Source organism: Pecten maximus, chromosome 9 (assembly GCF_902652985.1).
Source record: "Pecten maximus chromosome 9, xPecMax1.1, whole genome shotgun sequence".
Lineage (NCBI taxonomy): Eukaryota > Metazoa > Mollusca > Bivalvia > Pectinida > Pectinidae > Pecten > Pecten maximus.
Window position 1 is genome coordinate 13822158 of NC_047023.1, and position 16969 is coordinate 13839126.

The 16969-nt window shown below is 37.0% G+C and overlaps 1 protein-coding gene and 1 long non-coding RNA gene across 3 annotated transcripts in view; both read left to right on the plus strand.

Moving 5' to 3' along the window:
- LOC117334914 overlaps positions 1 to 11159 on the plus strand; it is a 35076-nt gene extending 23917 nt beyond the window's left edge. For both annotated transcript variants that reach the window (XM_033894758.1, XM_033894759.1), the window contains exons 18-24: positions 1454 to 1825; positions 2926 to 3333; positions 4195 to 4307; positions 4506 to 4840; positions 6591 to 7575; positions 8680 to 8701; positions 9495 to 11159. In XM_033894758.1, the coding sequence (XP_033750649.1) occupies positions 1454 to 1825; positions 2926 to 3333; positions 4195 to 4307; positions 4506 to 4840; positions 6591 to 7575; positions 8680 to 8701; positions 9495 to 9799 (2540 nt within the window). In that variant the 3' untranslated portion in view covers positions 9800 to 11159. The remainder of the gene's footprint in view (positions 1 to 1453; positions 1826 to 2925; positions 3334 to 4194; positions 4308 to 4505; positions 4841 to 6590; positions 7576 to 8679; positions 8702 to 9494) is intronic.
- A 285-nt stretch (positions 11160 to 11444) lies between these two features.
- Positions 11445 to 15569, plus strand: LOC117334915. The gene is made up of 2 exons (XR_004534254.1): positions 11445 to 12184; positions 12506 to 15569. It is a non-coding gene; the product is annotated as an uncharacterized LOC117334915 (long non-coding RNA).
- The last annotated feature ends 1400 nt before the right edge of the window (positions 15570 to 16969 follow it).

The following is a 16969-nucleotide window of genomic DNA, read 5'->3' on the forward strand; positions in this document are numbered from 1 at the left end:
TCAGACAATATCAAAATGGTGGATTATTCAATTGTCCTATATCTGTGATCCTTGGTCTGTCTGCCCTTTCATAAACAATCCTTGAGGTGGCATTTCTGAAAAAGTACTTGAGGGATATTTCTCAAATTTCACGGTTGATTTTTTACCAGGAAAAAAAAATGGATGACAGGCAGAAATCTTGGATTTTGAGAATTAAAAATTGTTATCACTATTTCTTTAAAAGCACTGGAGGAATAGTTCTCAAACTTCAGCTGTGGGTTTGTTTAGGTCCCAAGTGCCAATTCAATTTTGAATCTGATCAGGAATATAAAATTGCCAACAGACAGCCATCTTTGATGTTGACAGTTTAAGTTAGCTATCTCCATTTCTCAGAAAGTTCTTTCTTAGATCTATCTGAGATTTCATCTGAAGGTTATCCTTGTTATCAGATTATCAAGAAAAAAAGAGGAAAGAAGAGAAAAGTGGCAAAAAGATCAGTCTGACTTTTGAACCAATAAAGATCATTCAATGGTGGGCACTAACATCCCTCCAGGATCTCTTGTTGTTTACTTGGCCTCCATGGCCCTGATCTTAAAACCTCAACTGTTATTAGTTCTACAAAGGAGATACCAATTTTCATAGTAATGATCAGTACATAGCCCTGGCAGTGTTGTTTTATTGGAATTTGTCATAAATCGAAGATAGTCAATATTACAAGTAGTTTATATCAATTTTGAATTTAGACTAAAACCCCCACTTGCAAAGAATTGTAACTTTGCGCGGAGCAGGTGTCAACATTAGCCACCAGTGTCCAATCCAATTTTTTTATTAATTTTTTTTTTTTTTTGAAAACTGAAATGACCATTTGATAGCAAACTATTAGAAAAATGATTAGCACATGGTTTGCCCTCAGGTCATTTGTTCAACTTCTTTTTAAAAATTGGAACCTTTTTGGGAAGACAAATGGTTTATCAATCTCATATTTGATTCTGCTTGGTATGGCACAAGCATACATTATTTTGCTCATGTTATATTCTTGTTTAATAATGACCTATTAGACCTCTGGGCCTCTTGTTGAATGGCAATACTGTGTAAACTCTGTGATGTTACAAAGAGGATATATATCAGTGTCTCCAGTAATACCAAATATATTTCATGAGAGGGGCTAATATTTTGGTATTTTTCACAAGTGCTGCTCGTGAAAAATATCAAAATATTATGAAATGTATTTAATACCAAAGATACTGCTAGACATTCTGTTTATTACATTTTTATAGCAAAATATATAGGTCTGCTTTTAATTTTCCACAGTGTTGTTTGTAAGCGGTGTTTTGATTGGTCAAATCAGAAAAAGTGATTTTTCACTAGTGAAAAATATCACTTTTATAGAATGAAGGATTTTCGATATTTCACTGTTAAAAATGTAATAAAAACCAGTATGTCATTTGTCAATGTTGATTTTCTGACTCTGCAGTAATTCCTAGAGCTATCAAAGGGATGAGGAAGGAGATGGTAGACAAATATATGAAGCTTCTCGCGGAAGGAAGTTACCCTTCCTCCAACATCCGTCTAATGGTGGTGGGCAACGATCGTGTAGGCAAGACCTCACTCTGTCGGAATATGCTTAAGGACAGGAATTTTGGAAATGTGGAAGGTACAGATGGTATTGAAGTATTCGTGAACAGCTACCAAATCAATACCACAACCAAAGAAAAAAAGAAGCTCATGGGAGAAACAGAACACGTGGTTGCCATGCAGAAACTAGCATGTGCAACTGTGTACGGGAAATCCAAGAAAGAGAAGGAGGAGGATATAGAGATGGATGAAGGAACGAGACCAACTGAAGGTAGGTTTGAGGGTTAGATAATCCGATATGCCGTTTGACAGTCTATGTTTCCATTTGCTCTGCATTGTCACTATAATATAACCTTACCGAACAAAATATAAAGATTTCAATTCTAATATAACTCCCATCGGTGTAGTGATTTGAAGAACAATGTTTGTGACGTCACTAAATGACATCGTTTTGTCCGACATCACTATATTAAAGGTACTTGTGATATCACGAAATTTGTTCTATAAGATTAGAAACAAAAATGGATTGATCAAGGTAATTTGCAACAATTTGTGTAGTTCTGTTGTATTAAATGTAAATATCCTAAAGATGGAATATATTGGTTTAAATGTTGAAATTTAATGATGATTTTGTGTTTATTTGCATTATGTTTATACATTTTACTGCCAAAAACGGTTGCCTGTAGTTGTGATGTTACAAGAACAGGTGCCATTGAGAGTGCAAAATTTGACTTTGGAATGTTATAATACTGTCACAGGTTGGATATCAGACTTAAATTTAAAATGAAAATATGAGTATTAAGGAAAATTACTGTCCTATAACTTTTATAGGATTGCAGACAAATTTTTCATAACATGTTAATATGTGCTATTTAATTGGTCTGCAATTCCATGAGAAATATTGGAAAACAAGCATGCGGGGTATTGCTAAAGCAACAATACATGTCCATTTACTGGCCCCTGCTAAAAATAGTAATGGTGACCTTGACCTTCACCCAAAAACCCTGAAACTCAAACTTGATCTGAAGCTATACTCATACTAATTCTACATACCAACTTCCACCAAAGAAGGCAGTTTCATACTTAAATCTTTCCCGGTGTAGGAGTCAATTCTTTCCCCCTATAAAAGTTTCCCCGGGGAAATAAAGGGCTAGTCAAAAGTTTCCCCACTACCAAATTTAATAGGGGAAAAGAATGGGCTAGCCAAAAATTTTCCCTCTAACATAGCTGATAGGGGGGGGGGGGGGGGAATTGGCTAGCTATAGCTGATTCTTTCCCCGGGGAAGCTTTCAGCAGGGGGGAAAGAATAGGTTGCTACGCTGGTACATGGAGTAATATATGAAGTTGACTATTGTTACTTTCACTTTTTAGAGACAGATTCAGTGCCTCATTTTCCTCAAACTGTGTCCATGGACCTACCAGAGACTCCACCTATGACCTTTACCCCTACTGCTGAATTGGAAAATAGAATTGAGCAGATAAACATAAACCAGCCTATCGAAATTTCCAAGACTGCCCATACAACCAGAAGTAACTATGTTGTATCCAAGAAGACTGGAGAGATCACCATCCCCGACTATGTAAAGAGGGATGTCGACATAATCCTAGACGAAGCAGACAAGCTCAGGTCGGCAAAACAGGAGGATATTGCATACCTGTCTATGTGGGATTTTGGCGGAGAGAAAATTTTCTATGACACTCACCACATCTTTCTCAGCAAAGATGCAGTTTATCTCCTTTGTTTCAATGTCAAGAAATGCCAAGAGGACTGTGATTTTGGTGAGTTTGTCTGTTGAAATTTCTATGATTTTCAAGCGTCTTGCAGTATATATTGTATGAGTTGCACCATTCGAGATTTAAGATTCACATCACTAGACGTCAAAGTGTATTGTAGTTTAATGTATTCCTTTACATGACATCCATCATCTATCCATCGCTGTGCCTTTAAAATTCTTTCATTAATAATTCTACTTATCAAAATCAGCATTTTGACTGAATCATTCCACGTGTATGTGGTTTGGAGCATGTTTGTGCTAATGGCATTTAACATGATTGTGGCCTTTCTGTTGACTGAATTGCAGGGTGAACTAGATAAAGTTAAGGTAACGGGTGAACCCTATAAGAGATTTTAACCTACTTTTGCATAAAGTATCTTTCTATTGCATAAAAAAATGAAATATCTTCCAGTAAGCTGACATATTGTATAATGCAACAGATTTTGAATACTTTTCACTATACACATTTGCAACAGAGGCCATTCAAGAGAGGCTATAATAGCTCAGTTGGTTATAACATTAGCCACGCAATCTTAGGTGAAGATCTGACATGTGTGATTTGATGCTCTCTACTGGTTTTCAGTTTGTTTCTTGGGAGAGTTGAGAAAACTGTACATATGCTGTCATGGTCGTGTCCTTTGGGTAATTTTAGTTGTTTTAAACGAAAAACTTTGATTAGATATCTAGGAGAACAAGAAAGTCTATTGAATTAATTGTTACAAGAACCAGATGGGGTAATTGTAGTCATATCTAAGTGACCAAAAACAGTCAACAAGGGCTTTTCGTATGTCTTAGATTTTGATCAGATAGATTGTCAGATTAATTTTTAATGCTAAATACCTTGTACTGTACTTTTTCATTGTAGAACCAATCCTGTTCTGGCTCCGTTCCATCGCCACTTACTCCGAATGCAGTGGAAAGTCAAGGGGACCGCCTGTTATTCTGATCGGTACACATACAGACGAGTTGGAAGGAACAGTAAGTATCCTCATAGAAGGGCAGACTGGTGTTTCAGAGCGCGAAGGTTAAGGTCATAGTTCACCTTTCGAAGCAAATCTTGGATTAATCTGCTTAATATTGATATTAAAAATGATGATTTAAAAAAAAAAAAGATTTTGTATTGGTGTAAGGACATTCAAGTCCATAATAGTAATGATTGATTTTATCTTATTTCAGGAAGAAGAAAAACAGAGCAAATTTGAAAAGATTTGTGCCAGAATCACTTCCAATCCTGATGTTCAACCCATCAAAAGCCAGATAATGAACTACTTTTGTGTAGACAACACCAAGGAAGGTGATGAGAAGTTTGACAACATCCTAGATGCTGTTTTAGGAGCTGCCCCACATCAGTCACAATGGAAGATGGATATCCCCACAAAATGGCTGGCACTTGAGCGTGAAATCATGAAAATTAAGAGAGAGAGGGTTAAAACTTTTGAGGAAATTGTTGAGCTGAATAAGAAAATGGAAGTACCAATAGAGGATGAAGAGGAAATTCGAATGTTCCTAAGGTAATACTTTCAGGATAATTCCACTATTCAAATCGCCTTGCGTCCGTGGTCTGTGGTCCTTCCGTCCGTCCCTCCGTCCGTAAACAATTCTTGTTATCGCTATTTCTGAGAAAGTACTGAAGGGATCTTTCTCAAATTTCATATGTAGGTTCCCCTTGGTCCCTAGTTATGCATATTGCATTTTGGGACTGATCGGAAAACAACATGGCTGACAGACAGCCATCTTGGATTTTGACAATTGAAGTTTGTTTTCACTATTTCTGAGAAAGTACTGAAGGGATCTTTCTCAAATTTCATATAGACGTTTCCCTTGGTCCCTAGTTATGCATATTCATTTCGGGACTGATCGGAAAACAACATGGCCGTAAGACAGTCATCTTGGATTTTGACAACTGAAGTTTGTTATTGCTATTTTACAGACGGTACTGAAGGGATCTTTCTCAAATTTCATATGTACGTTCCCGTTGGTCCGTCGTGATGCATTTTTGGACCAATCTGAAAACATTGTCGACAGACAGCCATTATCGCTAAATCTCAAATTTCATATATAAGTTTCCCTTGTTTAAAAAGCACTGGAGGGATGTTTCACAATTTACACAGATAAGTAAAAGGAAGGGTAAAAAGAGAGAAAAGATCAATCTGACATGGAACCTATAAAGATCATTCAATGGTGGGCGCCAAGATCCCTTTGGGATCTCTTGTATGTAGGGATGTTTCTAAGGTGGACTTTGTAGGTTATTCCACTCTTTTATGTAGGATGTTTCTAAGGTGAGACTTTGTGGGTTATTCTACTCTTTTATGTAGGGATGTTTCTAAGCTGAGACTGTGGGTTATTCCACTCTTTTATGTAGGGATGTTTCTAAGGTGAGACTTTGTGGGTTATTCCACTCTTTTATGTAGGGTTGTTTCTAAGGTGAGACCTTGTGGGCTATTCCACTCTTTTATATGGGGATGTTTCTAAACTTTTATATGGGGATGTTTCTAAGGTGAGACTTTGTTGGTTATTCCACTCTTTTATGTAGGGACGTTTCTAAGGTGAGACTTTGTGGGCTATTCCACTCTTTTATATGGGGATGTTTCTAAGGTGAGACTTTGTGGGTTATTCCACTCTTTTATGTAGGGATGTTTCTAAGGTGAGACTGTGGGTTATTCCACTCTTTTATATGGGGATGTTTCTAAGGTGAGTCTGTGGGTTATTCCACTCTTTTAAATGGGGATGTTTCTAAAGTGAGACTTTGTGGGTTATTCCACTCTTTTATATGGGGATGTTTCTAAGGTGAGACTGTGGGTTATTCCACTTTTTATATGGGGATGTTTCTAAGGTGAGACTTTGTGGGTTATTCCACTCTTTTAAATGGGGATGTTTCTAAAATGACTTTGTGGGTTATTCCACTCTTTTATATTTGGATGTTTCTAAGGTGAGACTTTGTGGGTTATTCCACTCTTTTATTTGGGGATGTTTTCTAAGATTTACTTTAGTAGGGATAAGACAAGTAGTAACTCTGGGCCTGAGATATAACATAGGATCACTGACATTAGCTTTTATTTCACAAGACAAAAAAAGCGTATTGATTGCTTCATTAATTTACATCATAAGATATATAATACATCATGGCCACCTCGAGCTCAATTACCTGAGAACTTAGATGCTATCATGACGGGTAAAGTGATTAACATGTAAAGTTCCTGTTGAAATTTCCTATATTTTGTGAAAGGTAACATTAAATAGTGATTTGATTTCACTTTCCAGGTACTTGCACCTGATGGGATACATCATGTACTTTGATGAGGATGTGGGCCTCGATGGTCCTCATCGCTATAGAGATCTCGCAATCATCATTGACCCACAATGGGTCATCTACGCCTTCCGCAGACTCATCACAAACCCCAAGAATATAGAAGGCAGGGGCTGCAATAGAATGGTGTTATGGAACAGTTATGTGAAGGATGGCCACCTGACCACACCACTTATTGATGAATTGTGGAACAAACAGAAGGAGAAGGGAGAGACAGACAAGGAAAACTTCCTCCCCTATAAAGACCTCCTGCTGACAGTTATGGAGAGATTGGGACTCCTAGCACCTCCTGTTTCAAACAAATCCCACACAGACAATCCTGACAATGTAGACTATTACATTGTTCCAAGCATGCTGGAAGATGTTGATCCAAATTGGGTAAAAGACCTTGTCGAAGGGGAATGCTTCCTAAAGACACCAACACTACGTCTGACATTAGGACAGCAGTTCATTTCACTACCTGTATTCCATAAACTGTTGGCTGTTTGTTTGGCTAAATTTAAACTGCCAACAAGCTTGGTCCTTCCAAAGCAAAGGGAAGACGACTTCAGCCCATCAGATTGCATCAAGAAAGGTTTTGGCTGTTTAAATGTGTCTGGAGCCTGGAAAGTTATTTTGGCATACAGTAACTCTGCCATTAACATCACACTATTCACTTACAACGATGACGAATCTGTGGTACGAGCTGGGGTTGGAGTCTCTGTGCGCCAATTTCTTCAAGACACTTTAGTTGATGTCCTCAGACTGCAGGGACAAAATACAGAGAATCTGACTGTCAAGTATTGTTTTGGTTTTGACATCTTAAACGGAAATCGACAAGGGGACTTTGCATCCAAGGAGGAGATTGAAAGTCTAAAAGAAATAGAAAAAATCTTCATACAAACCAGATATCTGAGAAAAGCTGACAGTAAACTGTGGTTCTGTACCGACGCAGAAATGGTAGGTTTTGTGACAGGGAATCACTATATAAAGCTCATAGTATTAGTCAGCCATGGTGATGGTTCTCATCGCTGGTTATGTCGATAGTCTATGATGAGTCAATCTATCATAAGTTTTAGATGTACCGTAGACTCTGTCTGAAACTGCATATAATTCATCTGTTCAAAACTGTTTATTTTATTTTGTAAAATTACAAGATAAAGAATTTATCAAAAATGTTTAATTTAACTCAGCTTTGTCAACTGGGTCAACATTGACAATTAACAGTTTAATTTAAAGCATTTGCTTGAAAAAAATCTTTGTTTATAGTAGAACTCATGTTAATCTTAATGGTGGGAGTCTTCAGTCATCCTTTTTCAATTTATCATCTTTTAAAATTTTTTTTATCAAAGTTATGCATATGTCTCTGTCGTCCAGCTCATCTCATTTCATTTTTACTTTCAATATCGGAATCCTCATCTGTGCCTGTACTAACAAGTTCAATTTTTTTGATTTGATCTTTATTAACAATGGTAGAAACTTTTGTTGTTAAAAAATAATGTGAGTGAGATGTCATCATCTTCTATTTCCTCATTCTGGTGTTCTTCAAATGTGGGCTGCTCTAGAGGAATTCTTGCTTGAATAAATCATGCAGTATGTTTCAATTAACAGGTCATATCTCATTAGTACATGCTAGAGAAGTTAGGTGTTTGGCTGATCGGATTGAACAGAGTTCAGTTTAGACAGAGTCCACTGTACCATTAGTATAACTAAAAGGGTTTAATTTACTTGACTTTGAGTAATGAATATAGCCATAATTAAAACAGAGAAAAATTGGATTATTTAACAGATCATAGTTTAATATTTTCAATGAACAATTGGGTTATGTAATGGATCATAGTTTAATATTTCTAATTATGTTATCTTTTAGCTTTGTCCGTTATTATCTTTAAAGTACTGGAATGAGGCTGGATATTTAATCTAGAATAATTTATCAATATTACGATATTTTGGATCCTGTAGTTAGACATCAGGCTGGAATACTACTATCACAAAAATGTTGGCATCAGAAAGTAAGATATCAAAATTATATGTATTAAAAACACTTTCTCTTTCAATTTGCAGGATGAGCCTATCCCAGTGGCCAGTAAGTATTATTTTCTGACTTGGTTTCCTTAAATAACTGATTAGGAAATGTACAACTAGTAATATTTGTTTCCCCACCTTGATATTACTATATCCTATATATTACTAGTCTTCTCCTGGTTAACTTGGGGGGACTACAGGTTTCTTTCCTGTTGTCTGTCCGGCCATCCGTCTGTCAGTCTGTCCACTCAGTTTTCCACACTTTTCTCAGCCATGCTTCAAGGTATGACTAGTACGTTGGTGAAAGTTGGTACGAACTTCGGTATTAGTAGGTACAGATCAAGTTTTAGGGTTTTTTGGGTCAAGGTCACTGTTACTATTTTTAGCGGGGGCCAGTAGGGGACCTGTGTTGCTTTAGCAAAACCCAGCATGTATATGTATATACTCTTTGATCAAACTAGATTTTTGGCCACTAACATAGATAGGCATTCATCGTCTTGTTCTTGTTAAACATCAACACATCTAAAGCTAACACACTGCCATTATCTAAGTCTAAAGCTAACACACTGCCATTATCTAAGTCTAAAGCTAACACACTGCCATTATCTAAGTCTAAAGCTAACACACTGCCATTATCTAAGTCTAAAGCTAACACACTGCCATTATCTAAGTCTAAAGCTAACACACTGCCATCATCTAAGTCTAAAGCTAACACACTGCCATTATCTAAGTCTAAAGCTAACACACTGCCATTATCTAAGATTTCTGGGGGCCAGGCTAATAGGGTCAAAGGTCCAAGATCTTGCTCTATATTTTGGTTTATTTTGCAATAACCCTAGAAATTGTTTTAACAGAATTCCTACCATTAAAGAAGCAGAGACTTATCCCGGAGAGATCGCACCTGATCAGGATTAGTAAGTTTGTGTGTCTTAAGGGTGACCGAGAGAAGGAGTGCTTTGGTTTTGGGCTGGGACTTGAGAAAAATCACATCGACACCATCCTGAGTGACTACCAGGGCACAGAAGAACAGGCATACAGGATATTGTTGAAGTGGAAGGAAGTACACAGCAAGGGCACAATTGGTGACATCATCAAGGCATTGAGAAAGTATGAACTAGACTGTGGATTTTTCTACAAAAAAGGGAAAGTATTTGATTGAATGGTGGTTCAAATCACAATATATAGTTCAATATTGTGTTACTAAAACCACTTCTCCAGCAGGATTCAGGTTTCAATAGAGGAATCAGATACATGTAACATGACTTCATGTATGATTCACCGATCTGTGACTGAAATGACCCATTCTGATTGTACTAGTCACAAGTGAATTGTATTCTGATTGGTTAGTTTATTGGTTTATCAAATGCTGATTGGCCAATTCACAACTGGTAACTATGGTAACCTATTCAGATCAGACCAGTCACAAGTGGTTTTGTAGTCAAACATGGCAATACATTCATCAGAGAGTAACACAATCTGATTGGACAAGTTATACCATGTGACTAATTATATCATAACCTGAAGAGCAGCAGCATTCAATGAAGTGGTGGATTCAGTGTTACATAACCTTGACAAAATGGTGGCGAAGATATTGTGAGCTCTGACACATGATCATTGTTGTGAACAGATATGTGTGACAATAGTATGCACATCCACTCAAATGTAAAGTTGTTGTGATTGGCTCTCAGTTTTACGAGGGTTAAAATGTATCTGCATTTAATCTTAGACCATCATCATATTAACTAGACTGGCAATTTAACATCCTTCACAATGAATACAAATAGGATATATCATTGTGTATATGCCAAACTTAATGTGTGGAGCTAAAGGTGTGTTTTCACAAAAGTGGGCTTTCTGAACGAGTATTGATCAAAGGATGCTGGGCCAGTATGAGAGTACCTTGAATGTGAAACATTCATGTCATAAGGAATTCTGCTGAATTTCCATCTACTGTAATAGCTTAAGTTGAGAATTAAAAAAAAAAGTTTTACTCTAAATCTAACTTTTTTAAAGTTTTCTAAAGAAATCTTTAAAAGATTATGGATTAAGACATGTGATGTAAAATTAGATACCATGATAGTATATCGCTATATAGAAGCAATATTTGATGACAGCATACCTATGAATAGGCACTGTTTTCAGGTGACCAGGTGATGGTACATGTGATGGATATAGATCCTTAATGTCATGTTTTGTTAATTGCAAGAAGATTTACCAAAGAAAAAGAACTTATTAAGTTGTAATATATTAGTAGATATCATTCAGCAAGCTTTAGTTGGAGAGACATCAGGCATGCTAATTTGCATACAAGGTGGAGGAAATGTACTCTCATTTGAGTTTGGAGAACAGTGTATTTTTCTCTGCTTTTCAATAAATTTCTGAAGCCGAATTTCATGAGCTATAACTGTAATTGGTGAGTTTAAAGAGTGAACAGGGTATATATAGAGGTTACACAACGAGTGGTTGTTGGATATGGAATTTATTTCACACGAGTAAGTTATTTTTTTAAAGTTACAAAAGACACGAGCTTTAGCGAGTGTTTTTTGCAACTTTTAAAAAATAACTTACTCGTGTGAAATAAATTCCATATCCAACAATTTCGAGTCGTGTGACCTGTTTCTACCACAATAATATCGGCTTGAATCAAAGGGAAACGTGGCCAAGTATAATTTCGCGTATGCAAATAAAGTGTACCGGCGACGTCCGGGACCCGGTGATGTGACGTCATTAGATTATTGATGACGTCAATAACAATTGCAGCTTGGGTCAAAGTTCACCGTGTTAGCCAATCGAAATGCGTACAGAGTTTATACCATGTGTGGTATAAACAGATTGTTAATCAACAGCTGTAATGATTAACTGATGGTCTGAGAGTTGAATAACACGGGGTATTGTGGTAGAAATACTGTTTAAACAATTCTGAAAACAGCCGAATAAATCTTCAGCACTTGTGTATACCAATGTTTTCCTGTATAGCTTGATGTTTTTATACATAATGTATATTTTTTTAGATGCTTGTTAATAATATATAAAAATGGTGGTCAGGACCTGTATAACTGGACCACTGCAGCATGTTACAAAACCATATGGCCCCTATAGACTGTTACAGGTCCATAGAGTCTCTGTAGACTGTTACAGGTCCATATAGTCTCTGTAGACTGTTACAGGTCCATAGAGTCTCTGTAGACTGTTACAGGTCCATAAAGTCTCTGTAGACTGTAAAAGGTCCATAGAGTCTCTGTAGACTGTTACAGGTCCATAAAGTCTCTGTAGACTGTAAAAGGTCCATAGAGTCTATGTAGGCTGTTACAGGTCTATAGAGTCTCTGTAGACTGTTACAGGTCTATATAGGCTCTGTAGACTGTTACAGGTCCATAGAGTCGCTGTAGACTGTTACAGGTCCATAGAGTCTATGTAGACTGTTACAGGTCTATAGGGCCTCTGTAGACTGTTACAGGTCCATAGAGTCTCTGTAGACTGTTACAGGTCCATAGAGTCTCTGTAGACTGTTACAGGTCCATAGAGTCTCTGTAGACTGTTACAGGTCCATGGAGTCGCTGTAGACTGTTACAGGTCCATAGAGTCGCTGTAGACTGTTACAGGTCTATAGGGCCTCTGTTGACTTTTATAGGTCCATAGAGTCTCTGAAGACTGTTACAGGTCTATAGGGCCTCTGTAGACTGTTACAGGTCCATAGAGTCTCTGTAGACTGTTACAGGTCCATAGAGTCTCTGTAGACTGTTACAGGTCCATAGAGTCTATGTAGACTGTTACAGGTCTATAGAGTCTCTGTAGACTGTTATAGGTCCATAGAGTCTCTGTAGACTGTTACAGGTCCATAGAGTCTCTCTGTAGACTGTTACAGGTCTATATGGCCCCTATAGACTGTTACACGTCCATAGGGTCTCTGTAGACTGTTACAGGTCTATAGAGTCTCTGTAGACTGTTACAGGTCCATAGAGTCTCTGTAGACTGTTACAGGTCCATAGAGTCTCTGTAGACTGTTACACGTCCATAGAGTCTCTGTAGACTGTTACAGGTCCATAGAGTCTCTGTTGACTGTTACAGGTCTATAGAGTCTCTGTAGACTGTTATAGGTCCATAGAGTCTCTGTAGACTGTTAAAGGTCCATAGAGTCTCTGTAGACTGTTACAGGTCCATAGAGTCTCTGTAGAATGTTACAGGTCTATATGGCCCCTATAGACTGTTACACGTCCATAGAGTCTCTGTAGACTGTTACAGGTCCATAGAGTCTCTGTAGACTGTTACAGGTCCATAGAGTCTCTGTAGACGGTTACAGGTCCATAGAGTATCTGTAGACTGTTACAGGTCTATAGGGCCTCTGTTGACTGTTATAGGCCCATATGGCCTCTGTACATATGGCCTCTGTAAAATGTTACAAATCCATTGTGTTCCTGTAGAATATAGAGCATAATATACCAACACTAGTAGAGGGGTATGGAATAAGTAGTATTTTACAGTTTATAAAATGTTGATGCTTTTTCTATTCAATCTATTTTTTATGCTAATATATTTATTTATTTACTCAGAAAGTTTGCTGATATTAAGCCTAGCATTACCTTGTTAATCCAATTTCAATAAAGTTTTCCTATTTCCTAGGCCATAACTATCAGTGAGCCACAAGATATTTTAAGCTATTGATCTTTTTTCTGTTAGGCTCTTTGGTAGGTATTGATTGTATATCCAAATTGTTTAATAAGGAATCTTTGTACCGATTTATGAAAAATCATGATTTCTCTGTAAATTTTGTAAAACATTCTTATTCAGTAATACATGTATTTGCCGTTTACATAGGATATTGCTGTTGACATTTTAGCCTCTGAGAGAGTATTATATCATTTATTACCTATTTCTTTCTGTTCGCTTGTTTCCTCTATATATTGATTTCATTTTATGATTAGAGGCACAATGGTCTTTTGGTTGGACACAGGGCTACGTGACCGAAGGGTCACTAGTTCGAGTCCTGGCATGGGCACTATGTTGTATTCTTGAACAAGATACTTTAAATATAAATGAGTACATGTACAAGGTAGGGCAGTGCAAGAAATGTGTGTAAGCTAGCTGTTAGTGCCCAAATGACAGCTCTGGCTGTATGCTCCCAAGGGAGGCGATATATGACAGCTCTGGCTGTATATATGCTCCCCAGGGAGGTGAGATATGACAGCTCTGGCTGTATATATGCTCCCAAGGGAGGTGAGATATGGCAGCTCTGGCTGTATGCTCCCAAGGGAGGTGAGATATGACAGCTCTGGCTGTATGCTCCCAAGGGAGGTGAGATATGACAGCTCTGGCTGTATGCTCCCAAGGGAGGTAAGATATGACAGCTCTGGCTGTATGCTCCCAAGGGAGGTGAGATATGACAGCTCTGGCTGTATGCCCCCAAGGGAGGTGAGATATGACAGCTCTGGCTGTATGCTCCCAAGGGAGGTGAGATATGACAGCTCTGGCTGTATGCTCCCAAGGGAGGTGAGATAAGACATTGGCTGGTAGCTAAAGGCCCAATAACCACAGAAAATAATCTGTGGAAGGCTTTGAGACGGCTTTGATACTGAGGTATAGCAGTATAGAGAATTTCAAATTATCCTAATTATTATTTTATGGTTTCACAGTGGCAATTAAAATAAGTATTTAGTTAACTCTAAATCTCATTCTTGTAAGAGTTTTTAACTCTGAGCCGTCCATCCTTACATCATATAAATACAGCTTATTACATATTGGAATATATTATATGTACAGGTTTTTTTTGAGTATTTTTGTCAATACAAGATATGCAGCTGCTAGCCACCATAGGCAAAATTTGATAAAGTCGCAAATAATTGTGATTTTTTTTAATTTAATTATTTTTTTAAATGCCTATTTGGATATAAGATTTTATGCATTCCTTGTCTGTATGCTATGAATTTCTCATACCCTGGACAGGTGTGTCCACACTTTGACCAGCGTGAAATTACCTTACCTCACATTAAAGTTGAGACAAGGAGATTCACATTAACAACTTAACAAATTTAACATTATAAATAATTAAATCACCTAAGTTAGACAACTTTTTACCTCACATTGAAACAACTGTCAATATTACACCAAAACGGGCCCAAAGGGACAGAGAAACGTAAATTGGTTAACCCCATTGGGTATCAGACAGGGGTATCCCCTCCTTGGGATAAGATTAACTGCCATACACTTGCCATCTCTCGTGTTTGTTAACTTGAGAATCTGAACAATGAAGTTCCTCCAGGTTGGAGATCTCCAGTCCGACAAGGGCCTAAATGACATAATGTATCAAAATTCTCATTGTGATAAAAAATAGAATGATTTCTAGTCCTGAAAAATGTCCTTACAATAAACTAACAACCAACAAAGATTATGACCTATGGTAGATGATCCATCTATTTGATTATTCTAATTTTTCAAAATGGCAGGCAGGATTATAGAGTCAATTGTTCTTACATGATATTCATACTGAGATGAATTTATCAACCTTGGACATGATTATTGTTATTACAGAACTAATCATTATTTTGAGTGTAAACTTATTCTATAACAATTTTGAAACAAGTTATACCAACTTAATAAATTAATCATGATAGTTGTCCTGGATGGAATCGCACATGGAGTCTCACTGTGGGAGGAAACCTGAGAACCTGGGGTAAACCCATGTGACCTCGCTTTCACGTCTGATATCACTGCGTCACCTGACCACCCAGTTCTAGACTTTGTATCTTTTCCTTAAGTCAAGATCTTTGTGTACACAACATTGCTTGGTTCTGTTAAGGTGTTATTATTTTCTTGTCCTTAGGTACAGATGCTTGAATATTAATTGTATTATGGTTGAATTTTTGTTTTGATTATAATATCATGATGATGTGTATTGAATATGCAATAATTATTAAAATGATAAAGAATTCAAATCTCAGTTTGTTCTTATAATGCTCTCATATACAAAGCTATGACCTATATATGTCTGTCTGTCTGTTTAACTGTTTCTGCCAAAATAACAAAAAAATAAGTTTTACATGAAATTAATTTAATAGAATTTCAGTGAAAGATATAAAGGATGAGGCAAGTTATGTTGTTCAAACAAAAAAATAGTGTAATCCATTATCATACAGCAGAACTCAATCAATATTGATATACATATGCATTTCAGTTAAAACATTTGTCAAAGACAAGTCAGTATCTGCATAAGTTATTCAAGAATTGTTCAATTTGATATTTAACCAACTTTGCAAGTAATTGATGAAAATACTGAATTTTGATAATTGTATTTTTTTTTTCAGTAATGGACACTATAACTCTATCCAAATTGATCAGAAGTCCAGTTATAGGAGATACAAAAACAAATTGACTTAATTCATAAGGCATATGAGAATGTCAGCAGTATATCACTCTGGCAATTGATACACAGTACAAGTGGTAAAGAAGTAGGTTCATGGGGTTTATACATACCAGTGTAAGATAGTTTGTGTCACTCAGCTGGCGGAACATGCTTCTGTCATAGGAGTGAAAAAATGCACGGCCAGACCGGGGTTCGAACCCGGGACCTCCGAACACTAGCCGGATGCTCTACCAATTGAGCTACCTGGTCACCGATGATCGACCCAGTCCAGTCCCGCTACACTTCTTTGGCACAAAGGGGTAGAGCCGTGGCTTATTATCGCGCCTGGGACCTCGGTTCAATTCCAGTCAGGACACTCAACAGGACTTAAAATTTCCCTGTTGTCTTGCACATGAGATTTTCATGGATTATAGGCTAGTCAGTATTACAGTTAGTAGTATGCCAAAGGAATACTTAATTGGTTATGCAATAAAGGTAGAATTGATTTAAAGAAATTATATATGTAATGATAATATCGAAAATTGTTTAGGAGCACCAAATTATTTTCACATTTGAAATTTCAGTATTAAAGATTTTGTCAAATTTATAATATTTTTCAAGCTAAATTAATTGATGCCATTAAAGCCATCAGTATCTTTGTAGAGTCACTGCAACACAAGTGATCTCCAGGTTGATATATTACAATACACCGGTTTGGTGGGGAAACAGATTTGACTGATTACCAGTGATATGATAAAAATTAAAGTAATAGGCATCAGGAAAATCTCTAGAAGCCATGAACGACAGAATTGCTCAAAGAGACAAATTACACACTATTCTGCTCTGCTACCTAGACTCTCAAAGTTTAGTAAACCAGGTACTGCAATGTATTACATATATCAACCTTGTATTATATATAGTCACCTGGTATTTCATATAGCCACCTGTTATTATATTTAGCCACCTGGTATTACATATATCCACCTGGAATTA